The sequence below is a fragment of the Rhinolophus sinicus genome, linkage group LG11 (genome assembly GCF_036562045.2).
Source record: "Rhinolophus sinicus isolate RSC01 linkage group LG11, ASM3656204v1, whole genome shotgun sequence".
Classification (NCBI taxonomy): domain Eukaryota; kingdom Metazoa; phylum Chordata; class Mammalia; order Chiroptera; family Rhinolophidae; genus Rhinolophus; species Rhinolophus sinicus.
Genome location: NC_133760.1, coordinates 54,321,520 through 54,344,320, shown reverse-complemented (window position 1 = coordinate 54,344,320; position 22,801 = coordinate 54,321,520). Strand labels below are relative to the sequence as shown.

The following is a 22,801-nucleotide window of genomic DNA, read 5'->3' as shown; positions in this document are numbered from 1 at the left end:
CAATCCACAATATGTGCATTTTTAAAAAAACTTTTTGGCCCCCGAAATTTAAAGACAGAAATTATTTAACTGTACATATTTAATGTCTAAATTGTGCTTTTAATATTTTTAAATCATCACGTATACATTGTACAATACTCAGGGTTTAAAGGAGTTTGACAATGATGCTAAATCAGGAGCTTCGTTTTAGAGCTGTCAGGGGATTAAAGACTTCCTTGTGAGCTGGAAGTCTAGTGCCTCCTTTCTGTACATACACCTTTATACACATTTCCAGGAACATGCTATATCCACAGTAGGGGAGAGGCTAATAAGCTGACAGGGAGTCTGAGCAAAGGTCCATGAAGAAACAGGGAAGGCATCAGACTGGGGATGGGTGCGTGACACTGAGCCACAGGGCTAAGGGGTGTACTGGCTGGACCAGAAGTGAGGGGGCATTGTATGCAGCGGGAACATATGCAGGGACATGGGACAGCACGGCACTCAGGGCAGGGCAGGCACTTCAGTTCACCTAGAGGGTGAGATGCAAGAGGGGCTGCAGATGAAGACAGGAAGGCGCCACCTCACGAGGGGCCAGGTAGGCCGTGCTACAGGGCAAGTTGGAAAAGGCGAGGCACCAGATTCTCCTCTGGAGTCTCCTGAAGGAACCAGCCTGCGGACACCTTCATTTTGGCCCCTAAGACTCATTTTGGACTTCTGACTTCCAGAACTCTAAGATAAACCTGTGCTGGCTTCAGCCACAAAGTTGGTGGTTATTTGTCACAGCAGCAATAGGAAACTAACATAGGAAGGGACCACTGTGCTTTGGCCTAAGTAGGACACTTCAGAGCCATGGCAGAGCAAGGGTCCCCAGAAGTTTGTGAGCAGTGGTGGGTCTGGTTTAACGACTGACTGGGCACCCCTTTCTGGATGTCTGAACCCAACACTCCCCTCTACCTCACCTAAACCCCCTCCTCCCATGTCCTGTCCTGGCAGCCGAGCCAGAAGCATAGGAGTGTTTCATTTAGTGCACCACCAAATGGTGGAGGGTTCCGGCAGGAGCACATTCCTGCATGCAGGGCACGGGGGCTGGCGTGGGGGGGCGGTGGTGGTGGAGACTCAAAACATAAGATACAATGTTTATTGTTAACTCTGGTTGGTGGCCATATGGTGTCAGCCTGGCTTTAATGACATCGGGCGGGCTTCACTCCAAGTCCCGGGACACAACTACAGGCATCACCCATCCTTTCCGCGTCTCAGTCCGGCTAGGAAAAGGTGCACAGAGAAAACACCCGGCGCACGCTTTTCTGTGAGGTTCTGCACTTTTCCTCCCTTACCTTCCTATCTCCATGTACATCAAATCAAATTGCCTCAGACTGAATTGCACAAACCGCGGTTATCTTCCTCCAAATGTCAGTTTATCTCCACCGAGTCAAACTTCTCTGGAATCTTCCATTCCTAGTTCTCAGGGACAGTCGCCTCCCTGGGTCCACTGCGACCAAGTGCTGAAGGGGGGTGCCGTGAACTCACCCTTGGGGGTTGTGTTTAGAGGCATCAACGCCAGAGACGCAGGTTTAAGAACGGAACCCACCAAATCACCTTGGTGCTGGTTAGGTTTTATTTTAACAGGATGTTTCCTCTTCATTTGTTTTTCAAAATATCAGTTATATCAATTAGAAGTGTAAACAGATACAAAATATACAGTACATAGAAACAATTTTCTTAACTAGTCTATTGCCTAATAAAAGTACGCATGGGGGAGCTGAATGGACTGCAGCCCTGGTCTCTTCTCCAAGAGGAAACAAGTCACCCCTTTCGGGGAAGGGGCCCAGTGGCAGCTTCAACAAAACGGGAATGGATACTTGTGTGGCGGGGACAGCATTGCAGTGGAATCAAGCAGCCTGGGCCCATGTCTGACTCTACCTTTAGGATGTCAGCTGGGGAAGGAGCAGGCACCATCCGTACGTACCCAGCCTCTCAGACCTCGCTGGGAGCACACATACCAGGGAGGCCAGGGCTCAGCTAAAGCCAGATGCCTGACGCTTTTGCTCATGCAGATGGGGGACGACTCTTCTCAGAGGGCAAAAATGAAACACTTTCCTCTCCAAAACTGAGGTTCCGGGAGGACGAGCTGTCTAACCTGAGTCTTTTCCTAACTGCTGGCACCCACCCGCACCTGTGGTGCAAGGCTGATGTGTCCCCTTTGAGTAATATGTTTCCTCATCTCTAAGAAGAAGAAGCACTTGCCCTGTGTGCTTCACAAGGTCACAGTAACGATCAGATGAGATGTGATGTGAAAGCATTGTTGACAATGAAAAAACACTACACAAAGAGGAAACAGAAGCATCTCACTGGAGTGGAAAGCAGCCCCCAGTGGGGTCGGCAGGCCAGGCTTTGTTCCTGGCTCTGCTGGGAACTAGCTGGTGATGGTGCCCCCTGCCCCCACCTCGTCACCTCTGCAGCACTAACACTGTGTTTTCAGACAACCCACCTTTACGAGGGAGTCACACAAGAGGGTGACACCACTGAGCTCCCTTCCGATAGGGGCAGCAGGTTGCCTGTAATCAGAAAACACAAGTAGGTCCAGTGCTGCTGGGGGGCCTTTTCAGATGGAGAGCAAGCTGGGAACGGACTTGGCTGCTCCTGGACCTGTCCGGCTCCCCGCTGGGATGAGGCTGGTCCCAGTGCCCAGCTGGCCTCACTGCCCGGGGTCTTGGAGCCCTAGGCCCAGGCCAGCCGGCCTTGGGCAGAGCAGGGGTCTCAGCTTGCCCGAAACTCTGTGCTAAGACCATCCCAGGCCTAGGAGTCAGGGGGACCAGGGGAGGTCAGGTCCTCATGGCGTCCCCAGCCAACCAACCTGCCAGCACACTGACTGTCAGACTTGGTAAGGACACAAGCCCACGTAAACACAAGCTCCAGAAACCAAAAGTACGCAAGAAAGTTTAAACTGGTGCTACTACTATTTTCCAGCTTCTTAAAGAATTTTTTTAAAAGTTTCGTAATTAAATTACTTATAATTCTATGGTGCTGTTTCACAATCAGAGAATTCTACTTGGTGTAGAGGCGGAAGCTGCACGGTTTGATAGTTTCTTTTCTTCCAGTGATCAGTCAGTAATTTGAAAATTTGGTTCTCCCAGTCTCCACTTCTGCCCCTACGAGTCTGCACCACCCTGGCGTCTAAAATGGGACTTTTTACACTTGAAGCCCGCAGGGGTCAGAGGGCTGAGGCAGCCCCGGCCATCCTGGGGGTGCCTCACAGGTCCCCACCATCGGTGGGTCCCAGGACACTCAGGCCACAAGTCCAGTCGGTCACAAGGTCTGTGGAGGCCAAGGGTCCTTTAGAGGCAGGGCTCTTGAAGGGGTCTGGGGGTACCGCCGGGAGGGGAGGCAGTGGCTGGCCCCGGGCCGGGCCTTTGGCCCCCGCCGTGTGGTTGCGCTGGTGCTTGCGGAGGTGGTCCTTGCGGATGAAGCTTTTGCCGCAGACGGTGCAGGTGAAGGGCCGCACGCCCGTGTGGGTTCGGTAGTGGTCGATGAGCTTGGAGCGCTCGGTGAAGCGCTTCTCGCACTCGGTGCAGGGGAAGGGCCGCTCGCCCGTGTGCAGCATGCGGTGCCGGATGAGGTGGGCCGGCCGCGTGAAGCAGCGCCCACACTCTCCGCACCGCAGGGCGCTGCCATCGCGCGCGGCCCCTGCGGCCCCGGGCGCCCCGTCAGGCAGCCCGCAGCTGCGTTGGTGGGCGCTTAGGCTCACCTGCAGCTGGAAGCTCTTCCCACACGTGGCGCAGGTGAAGGGCCGCCCCCCCGGGGGCGCGGCTGGGTGCTTCTTCAGGCCTGGCTTGTGGCCGAAGCCTTTGGTCCGGCCAGGGTATTTACAGGGGTCACTGAAGGGTCTCGGGGCCTGGCCTGGGTCGAGCACAGCCTCTCCGTTGTCAGGGGAGGAGTAGGGCAGCCCCTCAGGCCCAGTCCTCGGGTTGAGGCCCACAGGAGGTTTACACCTGAAATTCCATCCCCACCGGACCCCCCCAAAGAGCCAGTCCCCTGGAGGGGTCTCATCCTGGGCCACCGCGGGGCTGGGCTCACCCATGTCCCGCTCAGGCCGGGCTGGCTCTCTCAGCCCCAGCACAGGGTCCTGGCTGGGGAAGGAGCTGCCCTGGCTCTCCCAGGCTCCTTCCTGGACAGGGCTGGGGAAAAACCTTGTGGCTTGGCCTGGTCCAAAGAGGGGGCCGTGGGCCTCTAGGTCAGTAGGGTGCACTGGTGTGGCCACCACCTCCTCTTCCTGGACTTCTGTCTTTATCACAATTTTTACATCTGCTGAGAAAGACAGAAAGACCAGGAATCATTCTGTCCCCTCACCCGCTTCGAAAGCGAAGATATGATCATTTCACCTGGAGATTCAGCAGCAACTCCACCCCACTACCACCACACTGAACCCCAGGAGCCTCAGGACCCAGCTCAGCAGAGCGTCCCCCAGGAGCTCAGGTGGCTGCCTCAAATCCTGAGGACATCCTTGTTCTAGAACCTTCACAAGCAAAGCAACTATGGCATCGCTCACAGGGTTCCACTTCCACTTTGGCTGTTAAGGCTAATGGTGAGGCAGGAACATTGACCACTGTGGCTATGTACCCGCAGGCAGAAGCTGAGGCTGGGCCTGGGCAGACCTGAGGTGGCACCGTGCCCACCCACCCACCAGCCGTGGGCTGCAGGCTATTTCTTAACCAGCAGTGCATCTGTGAACAGCCCAGTCACAGGGCTGGGGGAGGGTCAAAGAGCTCACGTCTGAAGACACTTCACATGCCATCTGGCAGGCAGTCAGCATTCAATAAAAGCAGCTAATGGTAAAAACATTAGTGAAATAGTAAAAATGTGCTTGATTTGATGTAAATGTACTTGAATTTCGTATCCTGAAGTTTTATATCAGGGATCTAGGCTTTTCAGCACATGTCGGGGTACTGAAAAAGGATAGAAATTATGTTACTCTGGCCTTCAAAACAGAAAAGTAATACATAAATTTGGAAGTTGTTCTTCCCCATTCTGGCCTTCGCACACCTGTCTTCGGTAGTGCTGGTATCTAAGAAGTGGTTCTGGTTTCGTTTTGTTTTTTCCACACCAGAGAGGAGCCAGTTGAGTCTGGGCAGGAGGTAATCCTCTCAAGGCCTCGACTTATCAGGATGGACAGGTTAACACGAGACAAGAATGGCTGGAAACATGGGCACGCTCAAGGAAGGTTGCTCAAGTATAAGAATTTGGAAGGCCATAAAGGAGACTGCACGGACTCCTGACATCACAAAGACCTAATTGCCTGCTGACTGAAAGGTCAGGGCAGTTCACCCAGAAGAACGAGGGCTCGGGCTGAGGCAGCCTTTCCCGCCCTCTCTCCGCCACCCCTACCTTCCGTGGAGGCTGCTGTGTTGAGCTTCAGGGTCCCATCTGAGCATGCAGAGGACGGATGGTGTGGAGGGAGGTCTGCCTGCCAGGAATTCGGTGGGATAGTGGTTGAAAAGTTGGAGTGGACACCTGAAATGAAGAGAGATCAGAGCCTGTGGGTTAGGGGCAAGAAGTGGGTGGGAAAACCCCCGGGGAAAGGAAGAGCAGGTAGGCCACAAGACCCCACCTGGGGCTTTCTGCACCAGCATAACGACCCCGCCTCTCTTGAACCCAGTTTCTTTTGCCCCCTTCTCTGAGGTACCAGGAAGCTCAGACGTCACTGACTATTTTATACAGTTCCTCCTTCACCTTTTCACTGCATTAACTGATTTCAAGTTTGTTCTCCAAAATGTGTCAAAAATCCACAGAAAATGATTACAGTATTTATCGTGTTTCCCCGAAAACAAGACCTAGCCAGATAATCAGCTCTAATGCAGCTTTTAGAGCAAAAATTAATATAAGACGCGGCACTATATAAGACCCGGTCTTATACTATACTATATTATATTATATATTATATCATAGACCTGGTCTTATATTATAGTAAAATAAGACCCATTCTTATATTAATTTTTGCTCCAAAAGATGCATTAGAGCTGACTGTCCGGCTCAGTCTTATTTTGGGGAAATACGGTATATTTTTAAGTAAATACAGTTAAAGTACTACATTTTATTAAAATAAATGATTACTTTAAAGTATACAAATTTCCTATTGTTATTCATTCCTGAAAACACAATAATATAGAAAAATGCACACTGCTTTCCTAAACTTCCTTTCTGGAACACTGAGCTCGTGGGGTAAAGTCGAACACCTCAGTCAGCGGCATGGAAATATCATTCGCCTACAGACAAACATCATATATGAGGCAACTGGTGACTTAAATGCCCAATACTGGGGCAAGAACAGGAGGGTAATGATGAAAGTGAGGCAGAGAAATCCCAGGACAAGAGCCTCCTAGAACCCAGAGGGGTCCACAAGATGTCACTCGGTACAGCCCCTGCTTGAAGGTGGGAAAACTTCTAAGCTAGTCAGGCCAGCTGTTTGGGTGCTCACAGCTCCCACAGCTCAGCGAGCTTCCAGGAACTCCTTCCCCCAGGCCCTGCCCTAGTCCCAGCCTTTCGTTCCCATTCCTGGTATCTGCTCCCCGGCTCAGCCACTCACCAGAGGCAGCATCAGTAGAGACGTCTCCTGCTCCGGAATCCAGCTGGCCAAGGCCCCACGGCTCCTCCCCGATACCTGGCTGTCCGGCAGCCCAAGCCTCTACCCCCAGAGCTTGCTGTTCCTGGAGCTGGAGCTCACCCTCCTGCTTGATCTGCATTAAGAGGTCAGGGGCAGGAACTGGGGGCCCCGAGCCTAAGAAAAGAAGAGTGTGTGAGCACACAGCATCCGGACCCCTTAGCCCTGGGGCGGACACACATCCAGCCAAGGAAATGGACCTAACAAAGGTCCAACAGCACAAATGTCTGGTGGGAAGGGAAAGCAAGAGCAAACAGGGTCTTCTGGGCAAAGCATGGGGTCACAGGGTATTGAGCACACAGGGAGGGAGGGAAAGGGTGAGGAACACGTGAACTCATTCTCAGAGTTAAACCTCTGGCCCATGGGGAAAACTAAGCTGCTCCAGGGAGGTCCTGCTCTCACTTTAAACGGAAATGCTAGATAAAATCTACCTCCAAACCTCCCCAAAACCTTACCTCCTCCACACACGTATTTAAGTGAGTACAAGAAAGATTCCAGATATGAGAATCAAAGAGAAAACACAAAGTCAAATCAAGAGTTCCAGTGCGAGCCAAGTGGCCCAGGGAGTTGTTGGAACCGGATGCAGGCCTTAGGGCTGGGCTTTGCTGTCCAAGCGAGGCGAGAGCAGAGCTGAGCTGCCTGTGTGACGCCAGGAGCCATAGGGCCCTGTCCCAGCTGTGAGATGGGGACAGAAAAACTCCATCCGAGGGGGTTATAATGAAGCTGCCCACCTGTCCAGGGCCACGGGTGGGAAACCCCTCATGAGAAATCAGAATCCTATGCCCACACTAAATTCTTACTACCCACACGGTGCAGAGACCCTAACCTGAGAAATTCACAGAAAGACTGAGAACCACAGCAACCCAGGAGGCCCACAGGCAAATGCAAACCTGCCCCACAAAGCAGGACACGAGGGGCCCTACTAAAAACTAAACTTACAGACCAGAAGAGGATCCAAACAGCATGACAGTCACGGCAAACCTCACTCCCAAAAACTACAGAAAAAATAAGCTGAAACATACAGTAACGTAAGTATGTCTAAAATATTCAAAGAAATAAAGAACAGAATCTCTAAGGCAAGAACAGGACATTATGTTAAAAAAGGCAGATTTAAAAAAGAATTAAGTGGACATTCTAGAAATGCCAAAATAAATGAAAAACTCAATGGATGGCTTAACAACAGACTGAACATGGCTGAAAAGAAAATTAATGACTTGGAAGATAGATTTGGGGAAATAATCCATGGAACAGCACTGAGACATTAAGAATATATATATGAAAGGGAAGTTGAGAGACATGGAGGACAGAATGAGAAGTTCCCACACATGTGGGCAGAAATCTCAGACGGAGAGAATAGAGAAATGAGTAAAGAGGACTATGTAAAGAAATAATGGCTGAGAATATTCAAAAATTGACTTCTCAATAGCAGCAAATTACCTTTCATGGGTTAAGAGAAAACTAACAAACTAGAATTATATCTTTCAAATGTAGGACTAAAGATATTTTCAGACATATATATATATAACTCATATACAAACGCATACAAACTGAGTTCATGACCAACAGACCCACAAAAAATAACTTCTAAAGGATGTATTCAAGAAGAACATTATTCTTGAGGTCAACTTTAAAAGAGTAGAAACAGAAAATGTGTCATTTATACATTAATTAAAACTAATAGTAGTTTGAGGAGAAAACAATCAAAATAATTACCAAGGGAGGGGTGGGGGAAAAACCAGAAATACAGACAAGGCAGGACCAAGGTCTACGAGCACAATGTAAGATGGTGGCTAAGAATCCAACCACACTAGTGGCCACCATCAGTGTAAGGAGGCTAGACCAACACTCACTGTGCACTAGAAATCAACATGGGCCATACAGCTCATTTCAGATTTTCCAGGAGTTACATTAAAAAAGTAAAAGGAAACAGGTGAAATTAATTTTAACAATATATTTTATTTAACCCAATATATCTAAAATGTTCACTTGAAGGGCCGGCCCGGTGGCTCAGGCGGTTAGAGCTCCATGCTCCTAACTCCAAAGGCTGCTGGTTCGATTTCCACCTGGGCCAGTGAGCTCTCAACCACAAGGTTGCTGGTTCAACTCCTCCAGTCCCGCAAGGGATGATGGGCTCCGCCCCCTGCAACTAAGATTGAACACGGCACCTTGAGCTGAGCTGCCTCCCAGATGGCTCAGTTGGTTGGAGCGCGGGCTCTCAACCACAAGGTTGCCAGTTCAATTCCTCGAGTCCCTCAAGGGATGGTGGGCAGCACCCCCTGCAACTAAGATTGAACACAGCACCTTGAGCTGAGCTGCCGCTGAGCTCCTGGATGGCTCAGTTGGTTGGAGCACAGGCTCTCAACCATGAGGTTGCCAGTTCGATTCCTTGACTCCCGCAAGGGATGGTGGGCTGTGCCCCCCTGCAACTAGCAACGGCAACTGACCTGGAGCTGAGCTGCGCCCTCCACAACTAAGACGGAAGGGACAACAACTTGAAGCTGAACAGCACCCTCCGCAACCGAGATTGAAAGGACAACAACTTGACTTGGAAAAAAGGCCTGGAAGTACACACTGTTCCCCAATAAAGTCCTGTTCCCCTTCCCCAATAAAATCTAAAAAAAAAAAAAAAAAAAAAAAAAACAGTAGAAGAAAGGAAATAATAAAGTATAAATTATAAAAGAGAAAACAAAGATAGAATAGAGAGAGCCAAAAGCTGGTTCTTTGAAGAGAATATTAAACCAGTATGTTTTTAGCAAGATTAGAGAAAAAAAGGTACCAATAACTAATATGAAGACTAGGGATACAATTACAGATGCAGCAGAAGTTAAAAAGATAAAGAGACTATCATGAATGTTATTCCAAGTAGTATGAAAACTCTGCGGACATGGAGAAATTCCTTCGAAAAACTTTAACTTGCCAAAACTGACTAAAGAAGGAATGGAAAACCTGAATAGTCCTAAAACTATTAAAGAACTTAAATCTGTAGACAGAAATCTCCCCCACAGGGAAAACTTGAGGCCCTGATGGCCTCACTAGTGTTTTCCACTAAACATTCAAGGAATAGATAATTCCAATTCTACACAAACTCTCTGAGCAAATAAAAACAGAGGGAACACACCCTAGCTTATACCTTTACTATCCAAACCAGACAAAGACAGTCTGAAGGAAGGAAAATTATAGGCCAGTCTCATGAACCGAGTTTCAAAAATCCTAAACAAAATAATTAGTACTAAATCCAGCAATGCATATAAAGCGTTAGGTTTACTCCAGATTGCAAGGTTGGTTCAACATTAGCACATAACATTATTTACCACATTCGCAGGTTAAAGGAGATAAACCACACAATCATCTCAATAGATACCCAAAAGGCATTCCACAAAAATTCAACAGCTATTCCTGTTAGAAATATCTAGTCAACCAGAAATATAGGAAACTGCTTTCACCTGATAAAGGGTACTGATAAACAAAACCTTTAACAAATATATTCAATGTGAAAAGTTAAAAAGCTTTCTCTTTAAAATCATGAAACAATAGGATACCTGCTGTCACTTCTATTTAAGGATTTTCTGGGAGTTCTCAGCCAGCACAATAAAACAAGAGAAAAATAAACCACAAAGATTTGAAAAGAAACAAAAAATTCTTATTACTCATAGATGATATGATTATCTCTTCAGAAAACTAGAGAGTCATCAATTATTAGAAAAGTTATTAGCATTAATGAGAATTTTAGCATGGTTCCTAGACAGAAATATCAGTAAATGAAAGACAACTGCATTTTTGTATACTATGTACTAGGGTTTCAAGGGAGCCTGTCAATTATCATTTTTCTTCCCTGTCATGAATCTTAACAGAGAGATAAAACAAAAGAAAATGGCAGGTGAGGGCAAACTGTTTTTATTACCGACAACTGAGGATTCAGGCTTCATCTGTGGGCAAGAGGGGTTCTTAGTACTGACCCCCGGATTAGGAAGTCACCAGCTGGACATAGTTAGGGAGGCTGTCCCCAGCAGAGCAGCAGAGACAACCTGTCCCCAGGGGGTGGCCAGATGCCCAAGGGAAGAAGGTTGGGCAGGACTGGGTCTGTCCAACCCTGGCTCCCAAACTCTCTGCTAAGGTATGTCCCTGGTGGGAACCCTGGTGGGATGCCTAATGGGGCAGGGAGTGGGATGTCACATGACTGAGGCCACACTGCAAGAGAAAAAGCACCGGGAGAGGGGGTTCCCTTCCCCAAACCCCAAGCACACGTCAGCAATAAACAGAAAATGCAAGTTAAAAAGCTACGACGGACAATAGTGATTAAAAAGATACAAGGAACCTAGGAACATATCTAACAAAGAAACGTACGAGACCTTTTCTTTGGAGAGAAAATTATAAAACTTCATTGAGACATTACAGACGAGATAAATGGAGGGACTTAGAATATTCACAAATAACATGTCTCATTAGTGTAAAGGGGCCAAGTCTACTAAAAATAGAATGATTAATAGAATGAATGCAATTCCAACCACAATTCCAACTAGATTTTCATGGAACTTGATAAAGCACTTCGAAAGTTTACCTGAAAGAGCAAAGGGAAAGAAATGCTTGTGAGAAAGAACCAGGGTGCCGACCTACCGCTGCCACAAAAATCCATTCCAGATAGATTAAGAACTTCAACGTGAAAGGCACAACTCTTGGTAGAAAACGTGAGATGGTGTATTAGGACCTTGAGGTAGAGGAAAATTTCTTAACTGTTTATGACATAAGACAGATCAACCATAAAGGTAAGAACCTGTAAATCCAAGTATATTAAAATTAAAAGCATCTGTTCTTCAAACTAGACCATAAATGGAAAAGATATCGACAATACACATACCCAACAAAAAGATTAATATTCAAAATATGTAAAGAACTTTTACAAATCAGTAAGCAAAGGGAAAACAATGGAAAAGAAAATCGGACAAAAGACATAAACAGGTATCTCACAGAAGAGGAAAGACAAGTGGCCCATAGACAGAGGATATAGAACCCAACCTCATTCATTAGGAAAATGCACGCTGTAAGCTACAAATTGAAAGCATTTCACTCCCACCAGATAGGCGGAAATTAAAATGTGAGGCATTTCCAGGGCTGGTGAGGATGAGATGCAGCGGGGACCCCGGGGCCCCAATGGTGGGCGCCCACTGGTACCCCCACCTCAGAGAACACTCAGACATTACCTGGAAAAGTCGAACATGCCTCTGTGCTATGACCCAGCACTTCCACTCCCAGGTCTACACCTAGAGAAACTTGTATACACGCATAAGAATTTTCACAATAGCATTGTTCCTAAAAGCAAAAAAGTTAGAAACAACACAAACACCCACCAACAGTGAAAGGAATAAATGCATTGTGTCATAGCCATAAAAAACTATAACATGGCGAAAGTCGTAAAAATGAATGCATGACAGCTACACGACACCCACATGGTTGACTCTCAAAAACATAATGTCAGACAAAAAAAGGAAGTTAAAGAAGAATATATAGGGTATGAGCTCATTCATAAATAGTTCAAAGACAGGCAACACTAAACGTTACTTAGGAATGCGCACATAGGGGATAAAAATGTAAAGAAAAGCAAGGGGCTCATCACGTCTGTTTCTGAGTTTTCTGTTTATCTGTAAGAGGAAGGGACAGCATGTGACCAGGGAGGGACAATGGGGTCGTGGATGGGTCTGGTTGTGAGCTATTCCTTATGCTGTGCTATTGGGAAGATGGGTGTTTACTGTCATTATCTGTACCTTACCTGAATTCTGTTCTTTGTATTTTGTTTGTGTTACATTAATATATACCGAGGGTGCCAAAAAAATGTTTACACATGCCTTGTTTTCATCTTTTTGATTGGTATGTATTGAGTATCACAATTTTAACACAGTTTTTTCCTTTCTTAAAATGTGCATGTATTTTTTTTGGCACCCTCTGTATAATACACAGTAACAATGTTTTAAAGAAATGAAATAATATTTCAAAAAAAGAAAAACCATTTGATATAATATAACACTTGTTCACAATAAAAAACGTTAACCAGCAGTGGATGGAAACTTCTTTAATCTAAGGGTATCTTCAAAAATCTATGGCAAAAATAATCCTTACTGCTGAAACTCTAGAAGCATCCATAGGCAAGTATGCCAGCTATCACTACTACTGTTCAACAAGGTCCTAGCTAAACTACTAAACAAGAAAAATAAAGTTACAAACATTTAAAAAGAAGAGAGAACTTTTGTGTTATCTGTGAAGGGTACCGCTGTCCACATAAGAGGATCCAGGAATCTAAATTGACAAGTCATTAGAACTAATACGAGAGTTGAGCAAAATTTCTCTTTTACTAAACAAAGTCAACAGCATAGCCATAACTTGTCATAACCGTTTAAAATATGTAATTGATTTTAAAATCCCATTATAATAAAAATAACAACTCTAAGGAAAAAACAGTAAAACCTCTTTCAAGCACACAAAGCCTTTAATAGATGTCTTCCCACGGATGGAGGGGCTCAGTGTGGTAATGAGGTAATTCTCCAGAAGCGAGATTATAAAGTAAATGTAGTTCCTATCAAAATTCCAACACGATTTTCTGGGAACTTGACATAAACATTCTGAAACTCATATAGAACAAAGGTCCGAGAATAGCCATGAAAAGTTTTGAAGAGCAAGCAGGGAAAGCGTGGTCGGTCACACGTCAAGGCTTCCCTGTGAAGCTCAGACAGTCACAGTTGGTGCAGACACAGGCAAAGAGACCAAGAAACAGAAGAGTCCAGAAGCCGTGTATGCACGTGGGGAAACCTGGTTCATGACCAACGGGCATTACAAATCTTCGCAGAAAAAACAGAATATTCAGCAAATTTTGTTGGAATAATTAGACGACCTTGTGGGGAAATTTTTTTTTTTTAATTCTCCCTTGTAACCTAGATAAATATTAATTCTAGATGGATTAAAGACTTAAATGTGAAAAGCAAAACTTTCAAAGTTTTATAAGAAAATGCCAGAGGATGTCTTTCTAACCTGGAGTGAGGCAGGGAAGGGTATCTTAAGACAAAAAAAGCGCAGATCATGAAGGAAAAGGCTGGTGTGTTGACTCCACCCAAAATTTAAACTTCTGTGTGAGAACTCCAAAGCGAAAAGACCTGCTGCAGACTGGGAGAAGATGTTTGTAATGCAAATAACAAACAAAGGGTTAGTGTCTAGAACCCATATAAAGAAGTCCCGAATCAATAAGAAAATGAAAACAACAGTAGAAAAACAGAAAAAGACATTTTACTGGAGAAGAAACCAAATAAACCTGTGAAAAGGATGAGCAACTTCACCACAGTTGGGAAAATGCAAATTAAAACAAGATAGGATTTCACCTCCATTAGGCTGGCAAACATCTAATTCTGAAAAGTGGGCACAGACATGAAAAAACCGGTACTTCCTAACTGCTGGGCTCATGTGCCCACCGGGAGCCTGTGGCCACGGCAGAGGGACAGACCAGCACCCCTGCACCGCACGACTCCAACTCCGGGTCTAGGCCCAGGGAGACGCCCGCACATGGACACAAAGAGGCAGGTTCGAGAATGTTCCCTGCAGCGCCGCCGCTTGTGAGAGTGAAAAATCAGAGATAGCTGAAGTGCAACTTAATGGAGGAATGGATAATAAATTGTCATATAGTTGCTTTTGGAATATTAAGCCTCTGTTAAAATGATCTATGTGCCTCAACAGAGACAAATCTGAAATACAAAACATTGAGTGATAAACATAATGACATTTATGTCATTTTTCAAAACACAGTAAACCACATTATATATTATTTATGGCCACATGTGTGCATAACAGAAGTTTTAAAATGTGGGTGGAAAGGATAAATACCAACTGGAGGCCAATGGTTCCTCTAGGGAAGAATGAGAAAGAGATCTAAAAACGAATTTAAATTGTATCAGAAATATGTTTTTTCACACACATATATTTCAAATTACGAAGCACAATATACAGTCAACAAATATTTATTGAATGCCTACTCTGTGCTAGGCAGTACTCTAGAATTCTTTTGTTCATCTGATTATATGAACAAAACAGATTAAAAGGCCTTGTCTTCTTGAAATTTCCATTCTAATGGAGGGGCGACCAGACATACGTAAACTATAAATATGAAATATACATACTAGATGGTACCCGCTGTGGGACGGAAGCAGGAGAGGGAGACTAGAACTCCTGGGGGACAGAGGGGCTGTACTTTGAAAGAGGATGACCAGGGCAAGTCCTATTTAAGCAGAGACCTGAAGGAGGTAATGGATTGAGCTGGAAGCTTTCTGAAAAGCAGTCGGGCAGAGCGCACTGTAGAAAGGCTCGGAGTCGGGGCCAGCCTGGAACGCTGGGGGAAACGACAGGAAACAGCAGAGGAAAAGTGGTGAGTGAGGCAGGAGGAAAACCAGGAGAAGGGGTGTCCTGAAGTGGGTGTCGAAGAAGTGAATCCAGGAAGCGAGTTCCCATCGGTGGCAATGGTGGCCCTGACAGGAGTGGTGGTGGTGGTGGTGGGGGGGTTCAAGAGAGAGGGGAGACAATGGACCACGGGGTGTGGCACAGGGGACAGCAGAGAAGGGGGTCAGAGGCTGCGGGGCAGACAAATGTCTGTCCAGGTCAGGAGCGAGCGGGGTAGATGCCGGGTGAGAAGTACTGGTCCCTGGTCCCTGACAAGGTGGCCCAGGAGGGTCTCTGACTGGAGGGGCGATAGTTTGTCATAGTCACGGGAGCCGACAGTGAGCTGGGCACAGATGCGGGCAGACAGGCAGGGGGGTGTGGGGGCTGCAGCAGTGTTTTGTTTCATTACAATTAAACAATGTTTCCTCAGTATAAAAACTAAGCTGGTCGGCCACAAAAACAGATGGTGGGCGATCTGTCCTGTGGGCCAGTCGGCCGACCTCCGGGCTACAAGTGAACTGAGACACCAGTGACCATGGGGCAGCGCTGAACGCCAAGCTCCCAGGTGAGGAACAGCTGGGAGCAGGTGCAGACAGGCTCCCCCAGGGTTATGGTTTTGCGGGTGAATACAATGAGCTAAGGATGTGTACAGGGCAGTGACGATGACGTGGGCCCAGGAGCTGGACGCTGGGCGCTGAGGGACTGGAGTCAGGGCACTAGGACACACGATCGGCAAGGACAGGACGACAGCGAGACGAGGGAAGGGCCTTACTACTGCCGACAGGCGAGAATGACCTCAGGCGGGGGGCTGAGAGGGAGTGGAGGGTGAGGGGCAAAGGAACGGACAGCCCAGGGTGTTTGAAGGACCACCTTCGTGAACGCTGCCATCACCAAGAATGATGGCAGGAGAGATGAGAGTGATGGAGGCCGAGAGGTCTGCAGAAGGCAGTAAAGAGACAGGAGGCATTTGATTCAAAGATGCAGGTTTCCAGGGAGGAGGGGGAACGTGGCACAGTGGGAAGAAGGAGCAAGGCCACCGACCCCTGCCAGGCCCAGGCAGAGGGTCATGGGGAAGGGCAGGGCTGCAGGGGAGCCAGGTCTCATCTGAGCAAATGCCGGCGGGGACACTCAGGGAAGAGCCCGAGGGGTGGGGGTCTTGTTGAGGCCTGGCTGCCACAAAGCTCAGCTGGGGGACTTAGGGGCTGGAGAGAAGAGGGAGAGGCGGTCCGACAGGGGCTGCACCATGCCCAGAGGGGTGATTGGGGGTCACAGCTTCTTGCACTGAGGCGGGTGGGGATTAAGGCCACATGGGATTCGAGATGACGGGCTCCAGGCAGAGACGAGCCTGTGAGTGCCACCGGGCTCGGCAGCAGCTACCACTTTTCCAGGCCCCTCTTCACTCAGTAAAGACAATGTGGAAAGCAGAGAGGCTTCCACGTATGTTACAAATGTAACAAAACAAGCCCACCGTGAACCCCCCCAGCCAGGCTAAGAAGTTGGAAGCCCCGTGTCATGACCCTCTTTTTGTCCTTTTGTCCTCTAGCTTTCAGACTGTCCTTGGCACCTAACGTGGTGAGGGCTCTCCTGAACGCTGATAATGTAGTCGGTTCTGCACATGGTCTGCCCTTGGAAAAGTAAAAGCTAACTGTGATGAAACAGCAAACGTGGAAGGCACTTGGTTCATCACGGATTAATCATAGTAAGCCTTTTTAGTAACACGGGTGCTCAGATGAAAGGGAAACCAAGGCAGGGGGCACAGACGAGGGATCTCATGGAGGACACAGGTCTCCCTGGTCAAGCGGCTTCAGCCGTGCGGCCTGTCTCAGGTATCCACTGTCCTTTCCTTAACCTTCAGAGGCGCTGACTAGCTCCAGGAAAGTCTGAGAGTGACAGCAGGTACCCAGATGCACCTTAAATAAACCCATGGTTCTAAATCATACTGAAACACGAGGTTAACATGTGGCTAACGGGCTAACATGCTGTGGCCACTTAGGGGTTTAAATGAGGTTTGGGTCTTGGATGGAGGCTGACTCTTCAGAAAGCTATGAATGACTTAAATTTTGTCTTCAACAGACTCCTCCCTTCCCTACCAGTGTCCGTCCTTCACTTCCCCTAATTTGGATCCACTGGCTCTGTCTCTTTCCACAAAGACGTGGTTTGCTGCCTGTTTCCACATTGGGAAGCGTTCCCAGAGTGTTAGCTGAACATTGGCTCATAACTCGACTGTAAAACAGAACTCAGAAGGCCACGCCTCCCTGGCCCTTCACTTCCGCTTCCACCTGGACGCCCGGTGCCTGCCTGGCCTCCTCGCAGCCCCTCACCTGGACTCGGGTCCACAGGGACGTCGGGGACCTTGGGGCCAGCGCGGCGCCAGCTGCACGGCTCCTTCCCATGCTCAGTCTGGGAGAGGACCTCAGGCTTGGAGATGGCGTAGTCTGAGGAGAGAGAAAAAGGTCAGCTTTGCCACGTGGTTCCATCCAGAGCTGGGAACAGGCAGCCGGGAAACCAAGGATGGCCAAGAAACAAGATTTCTTGACTGGTGTAGAGCAGTGGTTCTCAATGATAAGCAATTTTGTGCTCCAGGGAGATATTTTTGGTTGTCACGAGTGGGGACTGGGGGAGACGTGCTACTGGCACCTGGGGGGTGGGGACGAGCATGCCCATAGCACAGTCACCTGGCACGTAATGTCACAGTACCAAGGTGAAGAAACTCCGGTCTCGAGTCACCACATAAGGAAGCAGTACATTTCTGCAAACTGCAATATGCCATCACTCCTGCACCTGCTCCCATCCTCACAAGAGTGCCTCACTGCCTCCAGATCCAGGGTCACACAGAAACATCGCAAGAGGAAGTAAGCCCAGGAAGAAACAGCCCAGGCCTTCTTCTCCTCATGGGGTATCGCCTGAGGACGACACGCAGCAGCCCCAGAGGCTCGGGGAACAAAGTCTCGAGCACAAACACAGGGCCAGCTGCAAGAAGCATGGTCTGCCCATATCCCCCACGGAACTGGAGGGGCGTCAGTCAAAGGAGGCTAAAGAACCAGTCTTTCTCAAATGTGGGTCATTATGTCCAGGATCTGAGAGTGGTAGGAGCCGTCTCCAGGCCACGTCTCGGCAAGAGAAGGGAAACGGCCATGCTGCACGCCTGGCTGGGAGAAGGGCCACCCAACCGCCGTCAGCATCCCATGAAGGAAGTTTGCCGTCTAGAAGGGAGCTTTCGACTCAGTCACCCAGCGCTCATCTTTGGGGAGAGGAGGAGATAACACTTTGCATGGTCCAAGTTTCTCGTGACACATCCTTGCGATAAAACCCACCAGCATGAAGAGGGAAGTCTGAGGACTCCCCAGATCACAGAGACGTGAGTACCAGGCCTTACCCAGGGAGACCAGCGTCTCATAGTTGCCCCTCATCACGTGCTTGTAGAGCTCCTTCTGCCACTCGTCCAGCTTGCCCCACTCCTGCTCAGAGAAACGGAGAGCCGTGTCATCCAAAGCCACACACACCTGGAACCACAGGTGTCATGCACGCTCACCCACACTTCCAGGCGCGGCCCCTCGGGCTGTCCCACCCCAGGTGGCCAGGCTTACCTTGGGGACCTCCCCCTTGCTGCCCGGGGGCAGCCGCAGGACCCAGAAGTTCCTGTTTCTCAGCAGGTTCTCCATGTTCTCCAGGCGCCTCTGCAGCAGCCCGTACTCCTGCAGCAGGGTCCCCAGCACGGCCCACTTGCCCTCCAGCTGGTTCCCGAACTCCACGGCCGTCTTCTCGCAGTCGGCCAGCTTCTTCTCGGCCATGCCAGTACGACCTTCTAGAGAAAGCAAGCGGGCAGCCTGCGATTCGATCTTCCTCTCCATGGCCTGAATTGTAGCTGCCATCGTCCACGGAGAAATCTTTCAGAAACAGACAGACCAACCAGTATCAATTATTCTACCGGCCGTGAGCCCCGCTCCCTTAGGTGTGGGAGGCTGGGCTGGGGAGAGCAGCCCATATGTGAAAAGTGCGGATGCCTTGTGCCACCTGCCAGATCAGCCTAGCGATCACCTCCTCTGGGTGTGATATCGGCTCAGTCTGGGCGGACGCCTTCCTCCAGGCCTGTGCCGCGCGCCGTGCAGACCCCCTATGGCGGCACTCACCTCTACAGTCACCGCCTGCATCCACCTCTACCAGCCCTGAAGGCAGCAAAGCCCCTTTTCACAGCATAGCACATGGCCCGCGGCAGCTGCTCAGTGCAATTCTGCTAATAAACAGTGACGGAGCACTGCTGGGGCGTTGGAGTGGAGAAATAGTAAACTGCAGCTTTCCTAGAGCCCAGCCAGCACCTCCCCTCACAATCGCACAGGAACTCTCTACTGACGATGACCTAGCAAAAAAGTCAGCTGGCTCATTAAAACAGCAAACAAGAGTGTTGCTCAACTGCCTTCTTTGAAGCATCTCGTGTCTTTTTTTCATAAACATAAAAATCTGATGGCTAATTCCTCTCCCCGTAGGACAATCTGATTTTGTCTCTTCCCCAGTCGCCACCCACCCTCCCCCCCCAAACTAAAAATCGCCATTACTGCAAAGAGTTAGACTTTTTGATACAACACAAATCCCCTCGACCTCCTGAGATTGGCTTTTTTTCACCCCCCCCTTCCTGCCCAAGGGGAGATTTATGGTCTCAGACATTCTTATAGCTGCCCCAGGATCAGTGACACAGCTCACAGACTGGTAGGGATGGTAAGACACATGCCATTAGGTTAGATTTTATACGCACAGCAACCACCATAACAACTGGGAGGGAGTTTCCCCAACCAGTGACTTCCCTGTCGCTGCAAAGTTCACATAGTGGCTTGAATGACCGGCAGTTGGGGAAACTGAGGAAAGGGCACATTTTTTTTTGCTTTGGGTGGGGGCTGATCCCCCCACACCCACATCTGAAGATCTGACCCACCGGTCAGAGAGAGGGGGTCCCGCTCGTTACTGGTACATTTTTCCAGCAGCACCTGAGGATCAATGGTTCCTGACAACATTCTGGAAATGATTCCTAAGCAAATGGTTGGTGACTGTTTGCAAAATAAAGTGACTACTAGGAAACAATGTGGATTCATTTAGAGAACGTCACTGAGAACTAGAACACGGATGGAAACCTCAGAAAACAGTGACAGGAGAGTTTGAGCAGAGGCCAAAAAAACTGTCAAGGATGGAGCATCAGCGAATCTGGTTGTTTGCAGGGAGCCTGGACCAGATGACCTCTGACCTGAAGAAGGGCTGGAGCTACACCTCTAAGGTCTGGGAGGAGCAGGATAGGAGACAGCTGCAGGAGGGTAACAAAAGGATGTGGGAGGGACTCCTGCTCTCAGAGGTAGGTGTTCTGCCCTGAGGCTGGCATCTCCTCCCCTTCCCCTGATCCCTCTCTGGGCCATATGATCCCAGCCTCCAAGTTTGCCCCAGAAGTGTCCTTTCACTTCATCGCCCAGCTCCCCATCCACTGAGGTCCTCCTCACTCAGCCTCCAAGTGCACCTGACTGCCATCGTGACAGTCTGTGCGTTGCAGGAAAGGGCATCCGTGTAAACTCCTACTTGATAAACAATAAGGCACTCGCAGTCTTCTTACCACTTTAACAGGGCCACGGTGCCCCGTGCAAGGCCTTCACACTATTTGGTGGGAGGTGGAGGCTGTTTCTGCTCAAGCCCAGCTCCTTACTAAATGGAGGCTGGATGATATGGGGCTGTCCCCAGACTCCTGCCAGGGAAGCAGAAAACCCTTTGCTTGAGAAGAGCTGATGATGGTAAGAGAACGCCAGATCCTTCAACAGCTCCGTGCCCATGTGATGAAGGCCGGGTATTTAAACCCCTTTCAACTCTCCCACTGCCTCCTGACCAGGTGCAGGGACACCTTTCCGTTCCATGGACATGCCGGGCATTGCCCATCTCTGTGCCCCAGCTGTCCTCCCCACCTGAAATTCTAGCCTTCCCTGCGAGCCCAGCTCAAATCACAGAGGCACCGGCCAGGAAGGGGTGCGGAGAGCAGAGGCTGGCCCCTGCTCTCCTCCTGCCTCCAAACGCGCTCCTACCTCAATGCAGGAAGCACTCACCTCTTTCTCTTTCGCACTATTAATCCCAAAGTACCTGTCTGTTGCCCCCAGGGCAGCGTGTCCCTGAACACAGAGAGACTGTGTCTTTTCACACACTTTCTGGCTGTGTAATCCCAGGCCAGTTAACTTTCTCTAGGCCTCAGGTTTTCCTTTTGTATGACAGAATTAGTACCTACTCTCTAGGTTTGTTGTGAGGACAAAATAATGCTCAACGGGGCTGGTGCCCGGCCCGTTTCTCCAAACCAGGGCAGCTGTCTCTCGCTCGGACCCCAGCGGGCTGGGCACTCAGACGGTGCTCGGTGTCTGCGGAAACCAAGCCGCTTCGGACACCTCCCAGGTGCCACCAGGCCGCTGGGGGGAGCTGGGGGGTAGGGAACACAGGGCAGAGCGGTGGGCAGAGAAAGGAGACGCGGGGAGGGTGGGGGGGCGCCAAGATGAAGGGGCCCGCGGATGGGGCGGGGGCAGGAAGCCGAGGAGGGCTGCAGGAACTAGGCGTGGGGCGGCCTGTGGGGCGGGGACGGCCGGTTCCGCCCTGCTCAGGCTCGGCCCGGAATGGGGGGCCCGGCCGGCGGGTGCTGTAGGCCCGGGCGGACCCTGCGCCCCGGTCGCCGCAGCCCCAGGCCTGGCGGCCCGGCTCGGCCCCCAGAGCCCCTCCCCAGGGCCTGCGGCGCCGTGTGCTGGGCCCGGGCGCCCCGGGCCCCGAATCCGCGCGTCCCTGCGCGCGGGCCGCCCTTACCGGAGCCGCGGCCGCCTCGGCCATGGCCCTGCGCTGTCCGGCCCGGCCCGGAGGAAGTCGCCGCCGCTGCCGCCGCCGCCGCCGCCGCCGCCGCGCGGCCCCACGCAGGCCGGCCCCCGGCCTCTCCGCAGGCGCCGCCCGCCGGGCCTGCCTTCCCCGCCCGCGTCGCCGCGCTCTCCGCTGGCTGGCCCGCGCCGCTCAGTCCGCAGACGCACCGCCGCCGTCAGCGCCCGGACCGTCCACACTGCATCCTGGGAGCCGGCGCAGGCCCGTGAGGCTTCCTGGAGGCAGCGCGGCCACACAGCCCCACCTGCAGCCCGGAGAGGCGAACGGCAGGCGCCCGCCGGCCCCGCCCCGCCGCGCCCCGCCCCGCCCCGTGGCCCGCCAACCCCCGGCTCGCGGATGCCGCCTGACCCCCGGACCCTTCGACCTCCCGACCCCTCGATCTCCCGACCTTCAGACCTGCCGAACCCCGACCCCTTGGAAACGGCCGGGCGCGCGCTGAGTCACGGACCCTGAGCCTGACTGGCCGCCGGCCGGACCTCGCGAGCGCCTCGAGCTTTGGACCCCCGGCACCCCGAGGAGCCGCCGGGCCGCCCCGGAGACCGCGGCGATGGCGGCTGCTCCCCCTGCGCGCCCCAGGGGACCCGCGCCTTCTCCCCAGGGCACCCGCCACGTCGCGCCTGCTGCTTTAGGTCCCGCCAGGTGATTTGGGCTTCTCCCTGTGTCGTTACTTATTTGGCAGCTGTAGCTCACGTCTACCTTTGGTATAAAATGGAAAAAATTCTTCCAACAATAGGAATGTAGTTCGGTAAACACTGGTAGGCAGCCACTCAGACCTTTCTATAACGTTTATTACCTATAAAAATATTTTTAATGGAATAAACAGTGGAACCCAATACTATCACTTAAAATTACTGTGAAGAATTTGGTATGGGAAGATGTTCATGA

General features: G+C 50.3%; 1 protein-coding gene across 2 annotated transcripts; it reads right to left on the bottom strand.

Moving 5' to 3' along the window:
- Positions 1-1,571: 1,571 nt before the first annotated feature.
- Positions 1,572-22,409, bottom strand: ZNF746 (zinc finger protein 746). Of its 2 annotated transcripts, none has more exons than XM_074315183.1 (7): positions 21,851-22,409; positions 18,631-18,930; positions 18,420-18,501; positions 17,365-17,478; positions 6,560-6,751; positions 5,362-5,487; positions 1,572-4,281 (listed from the first exon to the last, which is right to left on the bottom strand). In XM_074315183.1, exons 1-7 carry the CDS (start codon positions 21,872-21,874, stop codon positions 3,230-3,232), a joined length of 1,890 nt encoding a protein of 629 aa, XP_074171284.1. In that variant the 5' UTR covers positions 21,875-22,409; the 3' UTR covers positions 1,572-3,229. The 2 variants fall into 2 exon arrangements, with proteins under 2 accessions (XP_074171284.1, XP_074171283.1); XM_074315182.1 differs by having other exon boundaries at positions 1,572-4,284; positions 21,851-22,408.
- Positions 22,410-22,801: the final 392 nt, after the last annotated feature.